The 24731-nt window shown below is 41.3% G+C and overlaps 2 protein-coding genes across 2 annotated transcripts in view; both read right to left on the reverse strand.

Annotated features, from left to right (window-relative positions):
• The window catches only part of GRIN3A (glutamate ionotropic receptor NMDA type subunit 3A), a 147484-nt gene that overhangs the window by 20608 nt on the left and 102145 nt on the right, over positions 1-24731 (reverse strand). The window contains exons 5-6 of the mRNA XM_028108801.1: positions 22914-23029; positions 14516-14667 (exon numbers count right to left, since the gene is read on the reverse strand). Of these exons, the coding sequence (XP_027964602.1) occupies positions 14516-14667; positions 22914-23029 (268 nt within the window). The remainder of the gene's footprint in view (positions 1-14515; positions 14668-22913; positions 23030-24731) is intronic.
• Positions 475-987, reverse strand: PPP3R2 (protein phosphatase 3 regulatory subunit B, beta). The gene has a single exon (XM_028108803.1). The coding sequence runs from the start codon at positions 985-987 to the stop codon at positions 475-477; it is 513 nt and encodes a 170-aa protein (XP_027964604.1).

A 24731-nucleotide genomic window follows, 5' to 3' on the forward strand; every position in this document is an offset into this window, starting at 1 on the left:
TTGCCATAAGAGGGAGTTAATAATCTGTCAAGAGAACCTGGATACAAGTAAATGAAAAGAGTTCACCTAACACCTGACTTAGATTGTGCAATTTCCTCCCATCTATAAAACTATGAGAATAAAGGCAAAGATATGTATATTTTCTTATTTTTGGATTTTTAAAGTTCTTCTTGACTCTTTATAGTTTGGTTTCTGAATCGAAACACAGAAAAGGATGTTTAGAAAGGCCTTTTGATTTTCTTTCCCCACCATTCTCCTTCATCTTGGTCTCCCCCAATCAGGGTGTTACCCTGAATCATTGAGAGAAAAAGAATTAACAACACAGAGTTGGTCGTGAGGTTCGTGTTAGAAAAATGTGGCTTCACAAAGAGAAACACTTCCAAATAAGTCAGAGACAGCTGCTAGGCTGCCTTGAGCTGATCTTAAAAGAAACAGAAAGGGAAGTAAGAGTTGGTGGGTGATGTTCTTAAAAGCTCACACAGTCACCACCAACTTCTTGTGGACCTCCAGGCCTCCGACCGCAGCGCTGAACTCCTCGAAGGATATTTTCCCGTCTCCATCCTGATCCAGGATGATGATGGTTTTGTCCACGAGCTGCTGTAACTGCCAGTCCTTCAGGTTGTTGCCCACCATCAGCTTCAATACCTGGAAGAGCTCCCCGTTGGAAATGTAGCCGTCTTTATCAATGTCGTAGATGCTGAAGGCGAACTTCAACTTATGCTCCTCGTCCCCCCTGACGCTGAACTGGGAGGCTCCCAGAATGAACTCCCTGAAGTCCACTTCTCCGTTGCCGTCGGTGTCGAAGATGTCGATCACTCGCTGCACCAACGGGTTCTGCTGCAGCTCGGGCAGGGACATGAACTCTTCCACACTCAGAGAGCCCGAACAGTCCAAGTCCAGCTTCTTAAACCTCTTTCCTAGCCTTTTAATTTCATCGGGGTTGAAGTGGGAGCACACCTCTTCCGGGTAACTGGCTTCATTTCCCATTGCGGACGCAGCACCGCTCCCAAGGGCGGTGGGCGCGGGCGGGTTCAAGCCGGTTGCGCGGCGGGGGCGGGGGCGGAGGCTTGGAGGGCTCGGGGTCCCCCCCCACCTGATGGAACCAATGGAGCAGGGAGCTGCGCGGAGAGGGAGGGGGAGAAGGTAGGAGAGAGTGGAGCGGGGTGGAGGTTGGGGAGATAGACCCCCCCCAGGAGAGGGACAGGCTGACGGGCTGCTCCGCCCTCCTTCCTTCTTTTCTCCCTAGTTCCCTTGTTCTCTGCCAGGATTGACATCCTTCCGGTAGAGTGGTCACTGACCTTTTTCAAGACATGGGGTTCAGGGTCTTTGTAAGAGACCACCCAGATATCACACAGAATTTCTCACACGATCAGGTGGTAACATATTCCTGAGGAATGTACACAATGCTGAATTCGGGGCATCTTTCAAGAAAACACAGTTCCCAAGAATATAGCCTTGGTTGCCCTAATACTTGGAATCCATCATCTTATGGCTGGTCTTCATCTTTTTTGAACCGGAGACTGGTGGCCATCCTGCGGACCACGTTTGGAACGGCTGTAAGGTGTCCAGAGAAGCCTTTTGCATGTTTTGAGAGCGATGGTGGTCCTTCTGCTGTCTCACTCTTTCCTCTTTGCTTAAACCGGATTTGTCCTTTTTGTTAAACATGAATCTCATGCGCCGTCCACCCCATATTCCACCCCCAGGCCCTGCAGAGGATGCAACATCACACTGGATCTTAAGTTTTAGTCAATGTGAAATTGAGTTCCCCATTGCTCCACATTTCATAAACTTTGTAGTTCAGCATTATTATGGGGCTCAATGCCATTGATTCAATTTTCTCTGGTTGTTATTCCTACTCATTTTCACTGTTATTCTTTCTGTTTATCACTGTGGAGGGATCTGGACCTTCGGACATTCACTGCAGTAAGTAAATTAAAAGGGTTGACTGATTGTTCCGGAAGAAATCAGGAGCCGGATGGCACTTCCATTTCAGCAAGTCATTATTTTTTTCCTCAAGAGTTTTCAGTTCAAAGAACTATGAAATAGTCATGTGCAAAAATAACTGCCAATGGAAAATAAAATCAACAAAAATGGAAGTGATGAGTCCTGTGGCTCATGTAAGGCCTCATCTTTCAAGTTAGTCAGGAGAATGGGTTTCTGAGCAGTATCACACAGTCATTCTGGGAGCTTCCCAGGCAGGGGGTTGTTGACCTTGACCTGGACACCCTCACCTATCTGTGATGTTGTCAATCTGTGTTGAGGTTAGCCATCCTATAGACTGTGGAACCACACAGCCCTGAGTTTAAAACTGAGCATCAGATTTTTTATCTGCAAAGCAGGAATAATATAATGGCGTCATAGTGTTATTTTAGGTTTAAGTGAGAGAACATCTCAAATAATAAAAAAGCCATCTAAAATGGCATGCCAGTGTACAGTAGGTGCTCAATACCTTTTGTACCCTATCTTCTTTCTTATCCCTTTCTTACTCCTTTATTTGCTTTCTCCAAAGCAGATGTTTGGCTCTGGCTATATGTGTTTTGTTTTTCTTGGATGTGACAAACTTTGTTTCAAGTTCAAATATATACCGAACACCTACTGTGTGCCAGGCCCTGTATCAGCTGATGGGTCTTCTGTGGTAAACAAGATACAGCCCCTTGAGAAATATATCGTTTTGCTATTGAGAAATCCACAATTTAATAAACAGTATGACTGGAAGGATGTAGTGCTATTTGGTCAGTCTTTTATGTTTATCATGTGTATTCAAAAAGGATCAAGAATAATATGTTTGATATTCTTTTGTAATTCTGGCATGGTGTTTAATATGAGCACTGGTATTCAATCATCGGTTTGCTATTTAACAACTCTGTGATCTTGGGCAGAATTATTTATTTGAATCATGCTCATCTGTAAAACAGGGACAACTGCTAACTCATAGCATCATTTTCCTGAAAATGAGGATAGCATGAGGATAATGAGGATAATGAGATAGCACACATTAAAGAATTAGGCCCCGTGCCTAGCACGTAGTAGGTACCAAAATGATAGATGTTATAACTATTGCCTACTTTAGGCTTGCCTGGAAAATTTTAATAGACTGTTTACATATACGTACATGCAGATACACTCAACTATTCATTTGTTTTCTCCACAGATATTTATTGAACATCTACGATATGAGAGGCATACAGTGGTGATCTAAAGCAGATACTCTTCCAGCTGTCTCTGTCCTCATGGCGCTTACAGTTTTGCAGGGAAGATGGACATTGACCAAATTATCATGTCCAGAAATGTTAAAGGGGCACCTGCGGTGAGTGTTGCAGGTAAGAGGTAACACAATAGGGATTTGTGGTGCCAAGGAAGTTCACACAATGGGAATTTGATCCAGTCAGAAAGATGAACTAAACCTTAATTGGGGAAGCGATGACTGAGCTGAAATATCAAGGAGAAGAAGAAATTAACCAGATGTTTTGGGCAGGGATGAGAGTTCTGGGAAGAAGGAACGACATGTGCAAAGGCACTGGGGCAGGAGGAGCATATCAAATAGGTGAACTTGAAAAAGGCCACTGTGGCCAGAACAGGGAGGTTGCAGGAGAGCAAGGTATTAGATGAAGTGAAGAAATGTCTGACCATTCCCTAGACACTGAAGAAAGTGCAACGTTTATTCGGTCATTCCTTACAGGGCATCACTTATCCAATCGTGTTTCTTCAACATGTAGAGCATTGAGGGCATTCAGGGATGGTCCCTACTTGGAAAGCTTACTGACCGCTGAGTGACTTGAGGCATCAGGAAGTTGTAATTAATTATAACACATGATGGAAAAGGCAAGATGTCATCAGAAAGGTAAAGGCTAAGAGCTATAAGAATTCAGAGAATTGAGAAGTGGTTGGGAATTCCTAGAATTCTTGCTGGAGACAAATGGAGGAAGACTTTTCTTTGCAAGAAGTACTACTGTTTGATCCTGACAAAGACAAGGGGGACAAGTACCGTAACCACAGAAGTGGGAAAGGGAGAAGGTGGGGATGGCAGCACCTGGTGCAATGTGGCTGAAGTACCTGAGTAAAATACCAAAGTGAAATGGAAGGAACCAGATCAACGGGAGTTTGAATGTTTGGCCAAGACGTTTGGTTTCTATAGGACACAGAAAGAGTGACTGAGAGCACACAAGAATGACTGAATCAGGATTCTATTCTAAAAAGATGACTCTGGCATTGTGAAGGGTGAACTGAACAGGGGAGAGATGAGCAGCCAGCCACTGAGGACGACCACACGTGCTTGTCTGGAAAATGAGAGCGTGTGGCAGGCTGAAGGAGGCACTGGCGGTGAAAGGCCAGGTGTACCCATCTGCTTGGCTGTCATAACAAAGAACCACAAACCGGGGGCTTATACAGAAGTTGACTGTCTCCCAGTTCTGGAGACTAGAGAAGTCTGAACTCCAGACGTCAGCAGGGCCGTATTCCCTCTGAAACCTGTAGAGGAGTCCTTCTTTGCGGATTCTGAGCATATGACAGTTTGCTGGCAGTCTTTGGCATCCCTTGATTTGCAGCTGCATAAATCCAATCTCTGCCTCATGGTCATGGTGTTCTCCCTGTGTCTGTCTCCCCAGAGTGACTGTCCTCTTATAAGGACGCTGGGCATGTTGGGTCAGGGACCCATCCTTCTGTAGTGTGACCACGCCTCAATTTAACTAATCCTGTCTGCAATGACCCTGTTTCCAAACCGGGCCTTGTTCTGAGGTACCAGGGGTTGGTTCATTAGAACCTCAACATGTCTTTTTGGGGGACATAATTCAACCCATACCAACCAGACCTGACGTCTTACTGGACAGAAGGATAGAGGGAGGGGGCAGAGGTGAGGCTCCACATGTTCACTGCACTGACTTCTCAGGCTAACCAGGCCTGTGCTCAGATGTTGCAGGAAGCCACCTATGATGTGTGATGAGAGGGGCACCCTTTATGGATCCCTGGGCTCCCCCACGATGCTGCCTTCTCATCTGACATGTCTTGAAATTCCACCAACTCCGACAGCTCCATCGGGAGAGAGTGTCTTCAGAGACCTTGGACGTGACAGAGGGAATATGAGGGCAATTTCTCACCTTTTTAGACTTGGTTAATGATGTTTGTGAGGAACAAAAGAGATGGCTTTTCTGAGTTTGTGACACTTCACATTATAGCCACTAGATGGCAATCTTCACACATTTCCAAGCTTTCTGTTTTTTTCAAGCCAGAATCTTGAGAGCCTGGAAGCAACTACTTATTAGCACAGGGAATAATTAGGGAGGAGTCCCGTTTCATGTGATTCCCCTATAGATTTCAGTGTATGGAAATCTCAAAAAGTGGAAGGAAGACTGTCCCTCACAATAGTCCTAATCAGTTTGAGCACTGTTCATGCCTTTTAGTTGCATAGTAAATAACCATATTCATAAGTATTCATGAGTCTATTGAATGTAACCAAGGGAAAAAGCAAAAGCTATTAACAGTATTCCGTCTTGGGTATATTTTATGCCCAAGCATCTTTGGTATACAAAGGAAGAGACCCTTATTCCATGAGCTCTGTTTACTTGGTCATTAACAAGGGTGAAGAGGGCACTGGCTGGAATTAGTTTTCCTTGTGGCAAAATTTCAACTTCTGTCATCTATTGTAAGCAGAGAGCAACAGAGTAACAGTCCCACCTTTGTGATGATGTGGCATGAGAGGAAAGCAACAGGGGAGAATTGTAGGGCTCCAGCCTGCCCACCCAGTCACCTGACTTGGAAATACCACTTGGAAATATCACATTTAAAGAAAATAGTTACTGCTGTTTCTTTAAAAATCTGATTTAAGTGCAGCCTAATGGTCTGCACAGGTGTTTCCCCACTCAAACCTAGAAGCTGAGTTGGAAGAAAGGAACCACATGATACGATAATCTGGTTAATTCAGCACTTTGCAAGGTAGAAAATACCAGAATCATGTATTTCTCAAGTCCTCCAGTAAAACAGTCTTCAGTTTTATAACATATGTAAGTAACACATAAAAGAATCTTTACGTTGGAATTGTAAGATGCTTGTTAACCATAAGATGCTCCTGCTTTCTTGGAGATGGGTCCAAAAGGGCGGGTGCACCAACTGTAATTTCCTGCATGTGCTTGTTATTTACCAAATATTTTTTCTTCTGCACACATAACTCTATACTCAGGGGAAGAGGAGGGAATATTTATTAAGCTAAGCATTCTTACTAAAATAGCTCATTAAATATATTTCACTACTTATAGGTAGATTCTATTATTATCCCCAGTTTGGGGGTAAGGATCTGAAGTTTTAGAAGTTGCATGGCTTGCATGGACACACAGGGATGGAATGGGGTGTCAAACCTCAGTATGTGTCTAATTGGGAGCTGAAATTTTTTCAATTATTTCAGACTGCCTTCCATATGGAGATTTAAAAAGATGTGTCTGCACATCAAAAACTAATGATGTAATGTATGGTGATTAACATAACAATAAAAACATTTAAAGAAAGAGCATAAAAAGATGGGGTCTGCTCTTTTGGGGGTCACAGGGGAGCTGTAAGGCAGAACACAAGGAAAGGTGGTCATCTATGTATGATGTCAGCATCCCTGAGGAGGTCATAAAGTCCTGTCCATCCAGCATCACTGGGTGCAGTGTCTCTAAAGGGTAGGGCCAAACTGCATTGTTTATAATTTCATGCCTCAGTGTCTTGCTCATGCTCTGACTGGAGGGTTCTTCCCCCGAGAGGGGTTACCTCCTCCAGGAAGCCTTCTCTGATTCATTCTTGCTCTTCCATGAGTGATTCACGGGCTTGCCTTTGTCACTGCTCTACCTTGCATCTTCTCCTGCTGCCCCTGTGATGGTGTGGCGTCGGGGGTTTGTTCACAGGTCTGTCTCCCTGCCTGTGAGTTCTGTACTCATCTCTGCATCAGCTGCCCCTGGTGCAGGGCCGGCACACAGGTGTTCAATACATATCTGCTGATGGATGGATGGATGCATGGATGGAGGAATGAATGAATGAATTCATTTTGGTAGCAGAGTATAAGGTGAGGCATTTTAGAGATTGGCCTCCCTTTCTCCACGCGCAATTCCACTCCACGTCATAAAAGGACACACATACAGCTTTGTGCTTCTTCAGATTTCCAGAAAGCACTACCTGGATAGGATCCATCTGACCTTATGCTTGGCTTAAATATTAAACTTAATTACTTAGGCTATGCCAAGGGAAGCACTCAGCTGTCAAGGTGGCTCCCGATACACGGGATTTCAATTTAAAGCAATCTACAGTCATTAACTCTCCTTGCCTCACCATAACTTTCATCAGGTTGAATAGCAGTGACATTTTAAATTGAAAAAGGAAGGGATAGGGATGAGAGGGGCAGGAGACTGTTGAGATGTGACCTAGTTGTCAAGAGCAGAAAAGACTGCATTAAAACTCACCCCTCATCTACCCCCATGCCATTTCCTTTGGGTTTTTAAAGACAAACTGGAAAGAAAACTGACCAGCATTGAAGTTTCTTGATGTGACTTGTGTGATCTATTCGGCTTTCAATGTAGAGTTGACTAACCCTTTCCTCCTCCCAACAAAAAATTAATGGAGGGAAGAATGGATTTACCTGGAGAAAACTCCATTTTCTCAGTGAGCAAATATTAAGAAGTTTCATATGGGATGCACATTTTGGTGGTCTGGGGCAGTGGTCAGAGATGGAGAGCCCAGGCTGGAGGCCAGCCAGTCTGTCCTTCTCTGTGTCCCAGGATCTGTATCTTTTAGGTCAGGATCCCTCCAAACCTGTCATATCAGCCTGGGAACTACAGCATTCTCTAAGCCAAACATGCTACACAGCTCAATCTTAAGGTGATAACGCTTAGCGTTAGAGAACTTTAGTGATGTGCTGAAGGTCACTCAGTTGGTTCATGTCAGAGTCAAGACAAATATGACAACTATCATTCACTCAACACCTATGTTTGTAGATGTCAGGCACTTTTATGTACATTATCTCTGTTTCTTACACCAAGCCAGGAGCCTTTAAGACTGTTCTCTCCATTGAGCAGAGGAAACTTAGAGAGGTTAAGTAGTTTGTGTTCATGATGTTTTGGTGTACCTTTGTGATGTAGATAATTTTGAAACGGGTTATTTTTACATTTGCACCTCCACAGTGCTCTTGAAAACAAACCATTGAACTTCAGCTTTAAGAAACAAACTAATAATGAGCTTAGCAGACATCTCACTTCATTCCTTCCCAGTGGTCCCGTCCCTTATTAGATGAAGTTCAGGACTGGGGAGGCCATGGATGCAGTAATTTCAAGGATGGAATGAAGGTCAAGTTGAGGATGAGCTCAGAGATGGAATGGTGCAAAGTTTCCTATTGTGCACCTTCCTTGATATTAAGAAACACTGAAAAGTACAATGACTGACTTTTATACTGTTCTAAACTTTACTTCTCCTTTTCCTTACACCACGTAATCAAGGCCTCTGAATTCCAGAGATGGAACTCCTTTCATGGCAGAGTTCAACTTCCTGCTTAGTATGTATTTGTTTACCTCAGCACTCAACAAGGAGACCCTTGGATTCAGAGGCAGAAAACCCTCTAACAATCCAGCAAGATACGGATTCAGCTGAAGTTGAGAGAGGTTATGTAACCTTTCCAAGGACATAAAGCGCCTCCTCATAGTCATGGTAGAGCCAGGGTGGCCTGGCTTCCAAGATCAGCGTTGTCCTGGTGGTTGTACTTCTCTTCTCTTTCTGACCAAGGCCAGGCATGAGCTGTCTATCTCCCTGCGGCTGGACCTGTGTTTGGGTGCAGAAGCTGCACATTCTCAGATGGTCAGGCTGCGGGCACAGGCCTCTAGCAGTCCCATCCCCATCTTCATCCGCCATGAGGGTTTGTGCTGGACATTCTTTTGCCCTTCCAGATCCACTCCCCACCTTTCTCCATCCAGCTTTGTGCCCTGAGGAGGTCCTCTGTGGACCACACTGACAGGCTTCCTTGACCTAAGGCCATGGTAGGAGATGAAGAGGTTAGAAGAGCTGAGGTCAGGTATTTATTCTCTGGCCATCTCCCAGCCCAGGTCACTGCGGGTTGGCTATGTTCCTCGTCAAAGACTACAGCTGCTGTTAGAAAGTCCTCTGCTGTCCCCTCCCCCCGGGGTCTAGGAATGGCTCTCTCCCTTTTTTCCTTTGAGCCTCGATGTGGTAATTGCTCCTCCACTTTACTTGCCTTGGGAGAATGTACTCTTTCTGTTGGTTTCCTTAAACCATACCTTTGCAAATGGTTTCTTGGAAATTCCTTGGACTCTTTGAGTGTGCTATTCATTCTCTGCCAAGACCACTACTTCCTCTCCTTCTTTGCTATTTGCAGTTGGTTGAAAGTTTCAACCAATTATTTATTTGATCCATTATTTAAAAGAGACTTTCAAAAAAAAGATATCATCATAGATCTTAATTTCTTGAAGAATCTTGGGAGTTTGCTAAACTGTAATCTGCCACCTTCCTTTGCCTGGTTTGCAAATAAGAGATTTCACAAAACGGTTGCTCTGGAACTCTAAATTCACTCAGTGACTTTACCAAAAAATAGCATTTTTTTTTTCTGAATCAAAAGAAAATGGAGGAACTTAAAGTCTGCCATATGTTTTCCCCAGTGGAACTGAGTGCCAATGAGTCTGCCATGGGCACAGGCAGAGTTGTGCTAGGAGGACCATGGAGAAACATCTGAGGTCGATTTAAAATTCCTCTCTGAGAATTGCCAGAGTCTGGTGGGCAGAACTGGACCTGCAATTTTCTAGGCGACTCTGGCGACCAGATAAAGCCCTGAAATTCAAAACAATGAGTTTATCTTCCAGAGAGACTGCAGCTGGAGAGCTCTGGGGTTGCCAAGAGATGGAAGGTGAATAGATCAAGGTTCTCACAGGGGACAAAGTACTAATGTCCAATTACCAGAAATAGGAAGAAAAAGCATCTTTCATGTTGTGTTATGAGGTGACCAGATTACTCATTAGCCAAACTAGGATATTTTTTCGGAGGGCAAGGGTGTTCAATTACTCTGTGGCAACATATATAGGCTGGGACTTGATCTGGGAAATGGGAGGTCAGGTCAGAAATAAACAGAGGAACGTCTTCCTCAAGAGCCCCGGTTGGGAGAGGTGCCCTCCAGGACATACCTGCGTCTCATCAGAGAGCAGTTATTGCATAAACCAGGAGCTGCCATAGTGTAGAGCACTGTTCTTCAGAAAGAATAGCTCCATGTGTGTTCAGAACGTTCCCTGAGGCTCGGGGAGGCTTTCTTACCACCACACACACAAAATCTTCTTTCATTTCGGTCTCTGAGGTTCTAATTAAGAGAATACATCTCTTCCACTCTCTTCACTCCTACCTCTCTCCCCTTCCAAATTCAGCTGATCTGTGGGCTGTCTTAACAACCATAACTTGATCCTGATGTCAGTCTCTTATCCAACTCCTCCTGGCTCACTACATCCAGAATTTCCCCAAATCCCCCTCTGAATTTGGCTTCTGCTGATTATTTGTTATTCAAAATCCGTCTACTTATTTGTCCACACTTAATTTGGTTTTGTTTGAGATTACTGATAAGTCCACACAGTCCTGGAACATTTATGGTGAAACTTCGAAATCCTTAACATAAGTGACCTTGTGGTTAGCATATTTGGGCATAAGCTCAATATTTTACAAGCATTATCTGACTTAATTTTTACCCCAATCCTATATAGTCCCCCAATTTGCAGAAGATGAGGCTCAGAATGGCCAAGTAACATAACACAGAGCTGAAAGGGTTCAAATCCAGAACTGTCTCCAAAGCCCCTGTTTTCAACCATGATGCTATACTGTAAAGAATGTCAATATTCTTCTCTCAGGATAATATAAAGGGAAACCATCATCACTGGATCAAAGCTGGGAGGGCTCTTGCAGATGATAAAATCCAAATACTTGACTGTATAGATGAATGGAAGTGGGTGGGATGAGAGGAAGCAACTTTTTCCATCGATTGAGTGGGTGTAGAAGAGGTGGGTGATTGCTTATTCAGCATCCATTCTCCCATCTCCACCTTCCTAAGGGAATCCTGCTTTTGTTTAGGTCTTCTCTGTGCGATCATGTATTTCAAGGGAAGCTGGCCCATCTTCAGTCCAAGAGGATGAGTCATGACTGGTCTAATCTATCATGATGATCTCATTCCCCTCACACTGACTGGATTATGCAGGGCAGATGACACCATTTTGGCCAATGACACATGAGGAAATCCACTGAGGGTCTTTGGGGGAAGGTTTCCTCACTTCTAAAAAGAGCTGCAGGAAGACAGCTGAAGATATCTATGAACCTCAGGCAATTCTCCTGATGGAGGGAGAGGAGCTATGAACACTTCCATTATTTACTACTTACTGTGTCAGTTTTCTTACTAGGTCTTTCCAAAAATGATCTCCTCAGAACAAAATAGCAAGACAGGTTTTATCATATTCATTCATGGATGAGGAAACTCAGATCTAATAGCAGTTAAGTCATTCAGTGGTTAATTGGTAGATTCAGGATACAAGTTCATAAATGTATGGCTTCAAATTTATCATGCTTTGTAGTAGCTCTTTTCATACTCGAATAAATAGATTTATGTTAGTCTCCAAAAGGACATTCCCCTCTATGTGCCCGGTGGAGTTAGGTTCTCTGAGTCTGCAGAACCCTGCACCCTCAAAGGCTTGTCCAGTGGAGTCAGATGGTTCCTCCAGCTGATACCTGTCTGATGGTCCTCTGAAATGACAACAGCCTAGAGGTGTGCGTGTGATCAAGGAGGTGCAAATCATTCCATTTGGCTGGCTCTGGGGACATGACTGCGAAGCTCCTTTTGTCATGTCTAATGTCTTGCTGTCGACTTTGAATCTCTTGGAGATTCTGGCATGAGTTAGCCATGGTCACAGTGAACGGTAGAAAACACCAAGTGAGGGGCGCCTGGGTGGCCCAGTTGGTTAAGCGACTGCCTTCAGCTCAGGTCATGATCTCAGGGTCCTGGGATCGAGCCCCGCATCAGGCTCCCTGCTCGGCGGGAAGCCTGCCTCTCCCTCTGACCCTCCCCCTGCTTGTGTTCCCTCTCTCGCTGTCTCTCTCTCTCTCTGTCAATTAAATAAATAAATAAAATCTTAAAAAAAAAAAAACCACCAAGTGATTGTTGCTTTGTACAACTGAAGCAACTGGTTTGTTTGCTTTCTTGGCTGACTTAATTCAGCTGACCAGTATAAGACCGATTTTACTTATTTTAGAAAAAGCCATGCAAACCTCTCCAAATAAAGATAAAAAGGCCTGCCTAACAGGGCTGTAGAAGCAACCAATGAGTTAATTTCCCTAATACAGCTTTGGTCACATGGTAAGAAACAAAACAGGCTAGTTCCCTAATTCCCCATTTTCCTCTTTGCTTCCTCTAAATCTTTGCTCTATGACTATCTTCTCAATGAGATATGATATGAGGTTAAAAAAGAAGATATGATTCAGATTGGAACAGGGATTATGGGTAGGCTCTGGAGAAGTGAGATTTCAGCTGGGATTTTATAATGAGAGGCATTCGCTGGTAAATGGCAGGGGTAAGAGTATTTGGGAAGAAGGATGTAACGGCATGTGCCAAGATGTCAAGACGGAAGCCACTGGCATGTCTCTATCTAAAATGACCACTGTAGGGGCGCCTGGGTGGCTCAGTTGGTTAAGGGACTGCCTTCAGCTCAGGTCATGATCCTGGAGTCCCGGGATTGAGTCCCACATCGGGCTCCCTGCTCAGCAGGGAGTCTGCTTCTCCCTCTGACCCTCTTCCCTCTCGTGCTCTCTGTCTCTCATTCTCTCTCTCTCTCTCTCAAATAAATAAATAAAATAATATCTTTAAAAAAAATAAAATGACCACTGTGGGGACTCCTGGGTGGCTCAGTTGGTTGAGCATCCGACTCTTGGTTTTGGCTCAGGTCATGATCTCCGGGCCATGAGATCAAGCCCCACGTCAGGCTCCGGGCTCAGTGTGGAGTCTGCTTGAGAGCCTCTTCCTCTGCCCCTCCCCCCACTTGCATGCACTCTTTCTCTCTCTCAAATAAATAAATAAATAAATACATCTTTTAAAAAATAAATTAAATGACCATGGTGGTGGGGCTGTAGTGAGTCAGGAGGAATGTGGCATGAGATGAGACTGAAGATGTAGGCAGGCTCAAGTCCCACAGGGCACTGTAGGCCACGTTCTGCATTTCAGATTGTTCCCTAATTCACATGGCAGCCCAATGCAGACTTCTAAGCAAAAGAGTGATCTGCTGTGTGGAAAACAAATTGGAGAAAGGCAGGAATGTAAACAGAGAGCAGTTAGGAGACTTCTGCAGTGGTCCAGATGAGGGATGAGGGCTTGAACTAGAGTGATGACAGTGAAGATGGTGATAAATGGGCATACTTGAGACATATTTTATAGAAGGGAAAAGTATGGCTTGTTGATGGATGCAGAAGGTGAGATGTGGGAGGCATGAAGGATCCTTGGCAGTTTCTGGAATGAGTAACTGAATGGACGGAGGCATCATTACCTAAGATGTGAAGCACAGGAGGAAAAGCAGTTTTAGGAGAGAAGATCAAAGGTTCAGTTTTTGACAAGTTAAATGTGAGATGCCTGTAGGATATTCAAGTGGGGATGTCAAACGGGAAGATAGGCATATGGTTCCGGAGCTCAGAAGAGTCTGTGTAGAAATACAAATTTGCCAAAATAGAGGATATCTGAAGTCATTATTGTTGTTGGCTGTAGTATGGGTTTTTTTTTTTTTTTTTTTTTTTAATGTCTGGCTGACCTTGTACTAGTTTATTTGGCTTCTCTCTTAAATACCTGAACCTATGGTTCTTGTTATATCTTTTAGTCTCCTATCTCAATTATCTACTTTGATGGTTTCTTTCTAATCACATTGTAAAGGCAGAGCACTGCAATAGAAAGATGTAGATTCTATTTGTGTGCCTTGGGCAAATCACTTAGGTTCTCTAGGTATTAGTTTCTCATCTGTAAAAGAAAGGTATTGGTTGTTTTCAGTTTAAAAAATCTATGATTCAGTAATCTAAGAATTACCCATAAGGTGTATCTACTTTTCTAAACCCACAAAGGATTCATGGTTGGACCATTGGGAAATTAGCTTTGATTAGATCTTGAAAGATATTCTGAAGTCCACATCATGTCCAGCAATTAACAGTTAAACCAAACACTGTTAATGACAATCTCAGATACTATTGCTGTAATTTGAACAGCGTTTCTTCTGCACTTGTGGATACAGCATATAGAAAAAGAGTGGAAATTCAGACATTTATTCATCAAAATAACATCAAGTTTTAATCGAAGACGAACTTGTCTTATTGAAAATTCCTACCGGAACGGGCACTCTTCAAGTGAAGTTAGGAGTAATGCAAATATCATGGTGAGTTCTAGTAGATGTAACAGCCTAGATTATTGACCACAGGACACATGTAACAGCATTTCTTCATAGTCTTCAAGGTAAAGCAATACAAAGCATCAACATGATCAGCACTTTTTCCTTACCTCAGTGACAGCAAAGCTTCTCTTTCCACAGGGAACCACCTTGTACCACTTGTCATGCAACACATCCATAAACCCATGTGACTTGTATTGACTGATTAGCTCGGATATATTGGAGGTCAGTGGAGAGTTGGGTGGGAGACCAATGCCATACCCTAGAAGAAAATATAATCTGAGATCAGCTTTTCATCTGAGAGGATCCTAAGGGGTGTCACCACACTTGTGTGATATTGCCATCAGCTCTGGTACCAAGGGTAGGGTAAGTTTTCAGCATCTTTCCTTCTTCAAAGGACTCAGAGAGGTCCAAGGTATGATTACTATGCATCTGCTGCTGGGCGCCTGGGTGGCTCAGTTGGTTATGCATCTGCTGCCTTTCTGAGTAGAAGAGATGAATCTGGAAAGGAGAGAAATGGGCTGTGCACTGTGTTCCAGTGGCACATTGTATTCCAAGATAATTTTGAGATGATACCTTTGAAGCCTTTACCAGGACTAGGATTCCCTATGCACCTCTCCTAGAATCCCTCCTCTGAAACTTCAACACACAAAACTGGATTAAATATAATCTCTGGTTTATGACATTCTCTCATCATTGGTCATGCATCACCCTCTTTTACTTTTGTCAGTTTTTTAAAATTATTATTATTTAAGACCTTTATTAATGGGTGCTTGCTGTTTGTTGACTTTTCTGAAAAAAATCAAGTTGTAAACTTTTATGACAAATTAAAAATGAGGTTCTTAAAAATCTCAACTTGACCAGATATGAAACAATTTAAAAACCTTTAAAGGTGTATTGAGAAAAACCAGGCCTTTTTTTTTAAACACGTTTGTCATTACCAAAAAGAGACATCTTTAGGTAAAAATAATAAAAATCCCATGCTGCATAGATAATGCAGATAGTTCTATTTATCTGGTCAATGGGCAAAAAGCAAGCACTTAAGGTCTTCAGCTCCAATCTTTTGTTCATTTCTTATTGCTGGAATTTCATCCAACACGAAGAAATGAAGATGAAATTCCAGCAAAACTTTTGTCAGTTTTTTAATAATGAGACCATGTGAACATACAGTATATAGCATGAGAATTAAAACATCCACAAAAACTTGTTTCCCCCCCCAAAAAAAGAGTCTGGTATGACCAAGTGTGGGAGAAGCTGTAGGTCCATAAGATCACTTATATGTTGCTTCTGTGAATACAAATTAATATAATCATTGTGGAAAATAATTTGCTATTTTTTTTTTAAGATTTTACTTATTTATTTGACAGAGAGAGAGAGAGGGAGAGACAGAGCACAAGCAGGGGGAACAGCAGGGTGAGGGAGAAGCAGGCTCTTCGCGGAGCAGGGAGCCCGACGCGGGGCTCGATCCCAGGACCCTGGGATCATGACCTGAGCTGAAGGCAGACGCTTAACAATCTGAGCCACCCAGGTGCTCCAAAATAGTTTGCTATTATTTTGTATAGTTGAACACTTATATGCTCTAAGACCAATAATTTTAAGTACATTTCTAAAGAGCTCCTCTACAAACACACCAGGAGATATGTACCAGAATGTTCTTAGAGGCACTGTTCATAATAGTAAAAATTTGGAAACAACTCAAATGTTCTTTGACAAGAGAATGGGTAAATAAATTGTAGAATACTACATAATTGGAATAGTATATAGTGTGAAACATATGAATTAGAATTACATGGGATACTATGGATGACTCCAAGCAATCCTGAGTAAAAAAGATCAGTCCCAGATGATTACAGCATGAATCCATTGTGTAAATGTAAACACATTCAAAACGAAATAGTATATTTTTAGGAATACATATGTATGTGGCAAAAGTACAGTTAGAAGAAAAGCAAGGAACTAATAAGCCAAATATCCAGGACAGTGGTTATTTAAGGCAAGAGAGGCAGGGGAAAGGATGAAGGAGGAGCACAAAGGGGGATGTAATGTGTTGTCAGAGTTTTATTAATCAGCTTGGACTATGTACCCTCGCTCTATGTGGCTTTACTTCCTTCCCAAACTGTTAATTCACTGTTAAGCTCTTTGATGAGCCATGTGAAAGAGCTAATTAACTACATTTTGTCTTTAGCTATTGGACAGCAGAGTCAAAAAAAGATATTTTGAGGAAGATAAATTAGGAGTATAGCTTGTTCTTTTTTCACTGATCAAAACTAAAAGGCTGTCAAGAATTCAAAGATAGTTCATAAAAACAAATACTTGCTCTAATTATTCTACCTTACAATTTATTTCCAAGGACATTAGTTTTTGTTCCGTTTTTTATTGTGTGTACACAAATCCTTTTTTTTAAAAAAAATGAGGCCTGAGATGTGTTTATAACCAATAAAAGAGAAGAAATAAATAATGCAGAATATATTTTTGAGTTTTAAAGAGCTGTATGGTTTTTTTCCCCCCTGATAATTTTGTTTGTTCCCTAACAATGGCAAGCCAGGGAAGTGATGACAATGTCAAGAGCATGATTAGAATTTTCCATTCAAAGAGCTATTTTGAGTGCCTACTTTGTGCCTAGTAGTTTGGCTTGAAAAGCAAGACCAACAATAAAAAACTTTACATAGGCAGCCTGTTCTTCTGCTGATGTTATCATTAAATAACATTTTTTATAATGGGTAACTAACCATAAGGAAGTAACCAGTTTTCTTTAGAAACTTTTATTATAATGAATGCTATTGACAACTCAGCTGCAAGTTCATTCTTTCAGTACTTATTTACATGTCAGGCACAACACTAGTCATGTGTATAGTAATATTCAATGACTTACTGACTCATGCATTCATCACTCACTCATTCAACAAATATTTACTGAGTGACTAGGCACTGTGTTAAGTGATCAGGATTTAGCAGTGAGCAAGACAGATACAGGCCCTGCCATCATTGAGTGTATACGTTATTATTGCACTATGTAATGATTATTTCATTACAAGTGAGATAAATGCCATGAGAGAGAAGAACTGGGGCATATATAACATAGAGTAGGAGGACTTGGAACTATCTGATGGAAGTGGGTTGATCTTCAGGATAACCAGACCAGGTTTGCTGAATATTACTGTATTTCCCCCCTGAGGCAATAATTTTCAACAATTTCTGATATGTATTGAGAGATTACCATATACTATGCGCTATAATAAACTTTGTATGTACCTTATCCCATTTTGTAGATCATGCAACTAGACTAAGATTGTAGACTAGACTGTGGTATGTAGTTGAGTTAAATCACTCTGGAAATTTAATTAACAAGAACTAGAACATATTGAGTCCTACTGTGTACCAGATAATATCCCACACGTGTCTAATCCCTATAAGAATTTACGCATGATATGTATTACTTTAGGACTTAAAGAGTGAATAATAAACTGCCCAAGGTCACACAGCTCGTACATGGCAAAGCTAGCATTTGAAAGTAGGTCTGTTTGAGTCTAAAACCAATTCTCTTTCCACTGTGTCCAGAGTAGCATGTGACCAAGACAAGGGAATACTTGGCCTATTTCCTCCCCTCCAACACAGGCTCTATCACTACAATCCTGTTGATGTAATCTCCCGAAACCAGGCAATCCAGTAAAGAAACCACAATCATCTAAACTGACAGTTGGTTTTCAGCAGACAAAATATATATTATTCATGGGCAGATTTTGTTTATAAACTTTTCAGTAAGTTGTGGAAATAAAGTGTAAGTACTGCCCTACCTGGTACATGATATTACACAGAAGAGAAATTAACTAGCAAGGACACCCCCTGACTATATTGTTTCTTCTAAAAATTGTCTCAAAGCCAACAACTCCAGCCCAGCTTAGTGTAATAATGGCAGAAATGTTTTCATTTGATACGCACTTATCGCACACCTATTCATCTATTCATTAATTCCACAAACATGTGTTGAATGCTTATTCTGTGCCAGATACCCCGCCAAGGGCTCTAGAGGTTTCCAAGTTAACTCAGGCACCGATTCTATCCTTATGAAGCTATGGGAGCGATGAGGCAGACGTAAATAACTAGACAACATGGGAGAAAGTTACAGTACTTTTCTGGAAAACAAGATAGATGATGCATAAATTCAATAAAGGTCAAATATGAAAACTAGATGCAATGAGTAGGATGGATACAACTTTATGGAGTTCAGGGGAATGAGAACTTGCTACCCAATGGGAGGATGAGAGGAGGCATCTTAGACTGATTCTTGATAGCGGCATTTGGGGTAGATGAGACAGAAATATGTGATGCAAAGTTTAAAAAGCTGGAATTAATACTTATGATAAATCTATGTAATTCTAAGAATAGAATTTTTGGCACTACAACGAAAGTATTAAAAATGCCTTAGGGAAAAAGCTATGTTGAAGTTGCAGGGACATTTATAAAAAATTGCTACATAGGAAATAATAAATATTAAATCACTCTACTCCATCACGTCAAGGTTAATTTGCAATTGACTGCTAAAAATAGATCACTGTCCTTTTAAATTCTCTACTTTAATACATATATTGAGTATTGACATTTAAATGATTATTAGCATCAATAATTATTATGAGCTAATTAAAACAAACTATGCATACAGAACAAGGGGAGAAATTTCTCATAGGAAAAAAAGTTATGTGGTGATTAGATGAGGTATTTGTTAAAAGACATAAAAATTCATTTTATTCAGAAACATAAAATAGTAAAACTTTGAAGGTTTCATTTCTGTCCTCTTTATCGGTTGCTTTTCAAATTTGATTGTGTTCATTGGTCAAAGAATTCTTATTTTTAAATTGCTGACTCAACCTAGCAGCCTGAGTTGCTTTCATTATCATTAGAAACGTGGCTTTGCAATAAAGACGAGGTTGACTATTTTGTGGTTGATGGATGAAGCAAAATGGAATCCTTCAACCCTAAAGATGAAGGCATCAGGCACCCTGGAAATTGGATACAGCTTAATAGCCCAAGAGAACAATTTTCAGAACAGAATCCTGATCTTTTCCCCATGGATAAATCAGCTTTACTCAGCTAAGAGTGGGAGAAATATATTTTGGCTAGCAAATGTATAGTTGGAAATTCACAGACTAAAAGAATCTTCCTGAAATGTAGTTGGGCAATAGATATTTTGAAAATGAGATCTTAGATAGGGTTAAAAAGGCTTCAGGAAAGAAAGATTAATTCATTTTTGCTGTTTGTCCTTGGAATATCACATTTAGCTACTCTGGGGCAATTGTTGAGAACATATTGTAATAGTCCCAACTGTAGAGTAGACTTTAAAAATGGGTTTCCCTTACCCCCAGCACATGAGAGTGGAAGAGAAGTGTGTGGGAGAAGCTGAGATATGTGAGGGCTATCTATCCTAGGATAATTTTCTGGGGAATCAGTCTCAGTCTATTAATTCAATATACTGAATAATAAAAATTTACTGGGCACTCTGGGCTTGTCCATGCTTCACATGCATTATTTCACTTAACCTTCACAACTCCACTCTAGATGTGGTATTCATAGACCCATTATGCAGATGAGGGCCCTGTAGAACAGATAAAATGACTTGTCCCATGGGGCACAGTCAGTAACAGCAACTCTATTCTCACCCAAGCACTCAGACTCCAGAGCTAGTGCTCCAAGCACTGTACTAAATAATTAGTGGGAAGCAAGTAAAAGAACAAACTCAAAAAACAGGCAAAGATCTTTGGCAGAAAGGTCACAAATCATTACCATGCTGTTCCATTACTCTTTCTTCCCGTTTGACCTTTATTGTCAGCTAACCCCAAGGCACAAATTTGGGACATGTATTCATTTATCTTCACACTTTCTTTTTTTCCAGAGCACACTATACATCTTTGTGTCCCTGGTATATGGCATTTAACATGACGAAAGACTTTCCACAGGCTTCTGAATTCTGAAGTTTCCGTTTGCTGTGCTGAGTCCTCAGGAAAAGGTTTCAAACTCAAAGTGGAGCCACTGGCTCACACTGGCCCCTCCTTTACCTTTTAAGCCTAAATAAATGCATTATGGTGGAGTTGGGATAGGTGAGCAGTTGTCACGAGGAGCTGGTGTGATATCAGTACTATATAAAGTGAGCGTAGATTCAACCTGAAGCAATCAATAGACTCACCCTTCCCTCCTAAGTTCCTGGAGCCAGGGAAGCACTTGGGAAAGTATATGCAGTTATCAGGGTCCCTTGATGAACTGCATCATGCATCAGTCTGTGAATTAGATACTTATTTCAAATTTAACCTCATGAGTTACATAATAGGTAATACACCATCTATTACATAACTGTTATTACACAGCAGATACAGATACATCTATAAAACATTCCTGTAAGCTAAAAGGGTAAGAATTGTTTGTAAATTGCTTTCATGACATTTTTATGCCTCTAAAGTCTGATTAATTAATAAGTCCACATTTTTATAAGTTCAAGAAACATAAATGTTGTCAAAGCATATAATATTTTCAAAAATTTTATCGAGAGAAATATTCCCTAAAAATCTATGAGATTAACATTTTTTTTAAAAAGCAGTAATCAAGACTTTTGCTACTATCTCTACCACATTGTTGTTTGTAACTTGTAAGTATCCTCCGTTTGTGTTTCACCAAGTTCTGTTTTCAGGCTGTGAACTTGGTGGCAGGGGCAGTACTGAATTAAATTTTCTGATTTGCACCTCACCCAGAATAAACCAGCAGTGGTTTTTTTTAGAATAAACCAACAACGAAGGGAATGCTTTCTATTCAAATCGGTGGTCTTTCTGTTCTCTTGCCGAAGAGCTCTTTCATGCACCATTTTGTGCTTATCCCCTTTGAAAACCATGTGGTGTGTGGGGATGATGGGAACTGTAAGACACTAAGTCTCGGGAGCACAGATGGAAATGTAACAGGACACCAGTGGGGAGTTAATTGTGTGGCATCTGGCACTGGGGCCTAGCAGAGGCAAACAAGCCATCTCACCACTGTCTTTTGACAAGATAGGGTTGCCCCCTGTAGACAAAGGTGGAGAATGGAGTCCCTCATTCTTATACCTGCTAAAAATGATTCATTGTTAGTAGCTGCTAAGGACAGAAGGGACCTCAATGACCCAGTCCATCTAGGACAGAAAAAAAAATGTAACATCCTTTCCAGATCCCCAGATGCCACAGAAAAAATGGGAATTTTTCCACTGTTACATCAAAATGGGGTTATATAATAAATGTCCTTTTGGTTTTCTTGCCTTTTCTTTGTTTTCTTCTTCTTCCTTTTTTTTTTTAGACTTTTCTATCTCAGATTGTAGTTTTAATAGAAGACAACTACCACTAAATCTCTCTCTTCCTGAGTTCTATCCCTGGTTCAGGTGGAGGTCACTTTGCCCGGAGAAAAGATTGATTTCTCTTAGGAGAAGGCTCAAAGAAACAATATCAGCTCTTACATTCTCATTCATCATAAAAACAAAGACTGAAGTAAAAAATTTGCTGATATGTTTAGGGGAGACAAAGACCAGCTGGGGCTGGGAAACTGAAATCAGAATAGTTTTGATACACTAGTTAACATATGGAAAAGCAGAGTTTTCTGGAAATAGGACTTGGGCACCCTCATGGGATTGTTTCAAGTCAAAGTGTTTTCTGACAAGTGAGCATGGCTGTCTTGAGAGCCAGCATGTACTGTCAGAGAAGGAAAGCTGGGAATTGGGAGATGTGAAATTTGCTGGTTCAAACTATCAGCTCCATATATCAACTGTTGTCCAGAATGAAAGGAGCAACTGACAAAGCAATCCTTCTTTGGCCCTGAACTTTGATTGACTGGTTGATCAAGTTGGGAGCAAAAATTTGCTGCCACTGGGGCAGAAAGGCAAACCTGAAGTCCCAAACAAGATTTTGTTTAGGACTCTTAAAGGTTACTAAGGTATAGAAGGAGATTTCTTTTTCTATTGTTTTCCCACCTAGTGGAAAAAACATTTATTTAGAAACCATGAGATTTGGATTCTAATTCCAGTATCATCATTTAATCGTGTGATTATGAAAAAATGATGTAATGTCCCTGGGCTTTCTTGTGGATAAAAGGAGTAGATTGGCTTAGATCAACATTGAGGTCCTTCCAGTTGTAGAATGCGATCATTCTAATTTTTGCATCAGATTCATCACAGGAATTAGAAAATATAGATTAAATCAAAATCGGACTCCCCATTTGTTATACTATGCAACATTCTCAGATATCTGAGGCAACATCATCTGGGTAACAACAATGTTTGTTGTTGTTGTTGTTTTTCAAACAATTGGATAAATAAGTTTTTATGGAGTAGGTGAAAAATAAATTCCTAGCTTCAGCAACTTGATAGCTAAGTGCTTATGAGTTGAAGATGAAAACAAGGGAAGATGAATAGCTTTTTGCTCCGACTCTGGCATTTATGACTTGCTAGGTTGGCAAACTGAGCATATCCTGAGTTAAAGTGAATCAAGAGTGACTGGCTCATACCTTCTATAGCAAATGGCTTCCCCACGGTTAGAAGTTTGCAGTCAGCATCTATTGACACTTCATAATCCAGAAGGGCTTTGTCCATGATGAAGGCGTCTAGTTTCTCTGGATCATTCCTATATTTAAGACCAAGAGAAGAAAAGAGAAAAATGATTCATTAAATAGACAGAAGTTTGACAGCTGGCTTTTGTTTAGGGGATAGAAACCTGGAAAGAAAGGGCAGCCCAAGCTAGGTAGCTGCTGACTCAGCCTTTTTGACATCTCACTGACCCATGGAGACCAGACCAGGGGAAACAGACACTCTTCTAAGACAGCATGACATCTTTCCAATGAGTTTATCTACCAATTCCTTTTATTACTTCCAAAGCCAACAATAAAGCCAGAGTGACTGAATTGAATGGGAAGGTTCATTTCTCTTACATTGACTGAGTGACTCGTTTGTGCGAGGCACAGTATTGATTGTTCTCCACAGACTGTATCACTCATAATGGCTGTGAGGTGGGTGGTATTGGTATTATCCCATTTTAGCAGATGAGGAAATTGAGGCTTCAAGAGTCAAAGTAACTGGATCCAGGTTACATAGCTGGTAAGTGTTGGAGTCACGTGATCTCATTAATCAATATGTGGAAATTTTTATTTCTCATATTCTTCAGTGATCCGGTATCATTTCATATTTAGGAATACATAGTAAGGAAATACAAATATGAGATCTAGCAGTCCTGGGAAAAAAGGGCGTTGAGAGGTCTCTTTAAAGTCCATGGGCTAGCATTCATTACCTGGAGGGGGAAGCACAGGCAATAGATCTTAGTGATCTGCTCTATTAATATATCGCCAGAGATTCATGTTTCACTCCCATCCTAGGAGGTGATTCAGGCATTCATTTAAGGTAGGTGTCCCTGGCTTGTTATCAGTGAATCAGATGTGGACTGGGCTCAAGATGCCAACAGATGCCTTGTGCATCCTTCATGTGTTGTCCCCATTTTTTAAATGTAGGCACAGAAACGGTCCAGAGGGAGGTATGTCTCAGCACTGGCAGAGCTCCCAATTACAAAGGAGGCAAGGAAGGGGGCATTTTAAAAGGAACCTTAAAGGTGTATGCGATGACTCTTGTTTTCAGCCACCTCAAATCCTTTTTGGAAAGGTGTAGGACATATAGCCATTTAAGAAAGGCTTTCTGACCTCAGGACTGTCCAAACATCTTGGCAAAGAGAACAACTCTTCTTTATTCCTTCTAGAATCAGTCATTCCTGTCTCAGAGCCAAAAATGAGTTTATTGGAATTCATAGAGTGGAGTGGCCTTAAACTCAGAATAGAACAAAGCCCATCAAAAATCTAAAAAAGAAAGACACACTTAGACATCTCATCATCAGTCCGAAGGAAGTACATATTTACATGGATGGCTTTGTCTGGGCCATACATGGACACAGAGTAAATAGGCCAGCTTCCTTTTTCTTGTTGCCAGTGACCATTGCTTCCTCTTTCTACTCTTCCAACCTATTCAAAATGCATTCCCTTTTCCAGGGGTATTGGATGGAAGTCTTAATGAGATCTGTGTTTAACTTTAACCAAAATAAAAAACATCTCCCAGCTCCACAGCTGTGGGAAGCTTCAGAAAGGGTTGAGGATGTGAACTGTCTCCTAGGAGCTGATGATGAGGAAGCTGAATGGAATCCTGGCAATAAAATAAAAATCAAGCTGAAAGATGTTTCTCCAATAAAAGTTTTACTGCCACAGTAACAAAATGTACCTTGGGAGCTACACAGCAACTAGTGACCATTTACCAGTACTCCGCAAATATTTGAGGTAGCAATGGCGATA

This window comes from Eumetopias jubatus, unplaced genomic scaffold, assembly GCF_037043125.1.
Source record: "Eumetopias jubatus isolate StellerSeaLion01/CBP00866 unplaced genomic scaffold, mEumJub1_p1.0 scaffold_15, whole genome shotgun sequence".
In the NCBI taxonomy this organism is placed as follows: domain Eukaryota; kingdom Metazoa; phylum Chordata; class Mammalia; order Carnivora; family Otariidae; genus Eumetopias; species Eumetopias jubatus.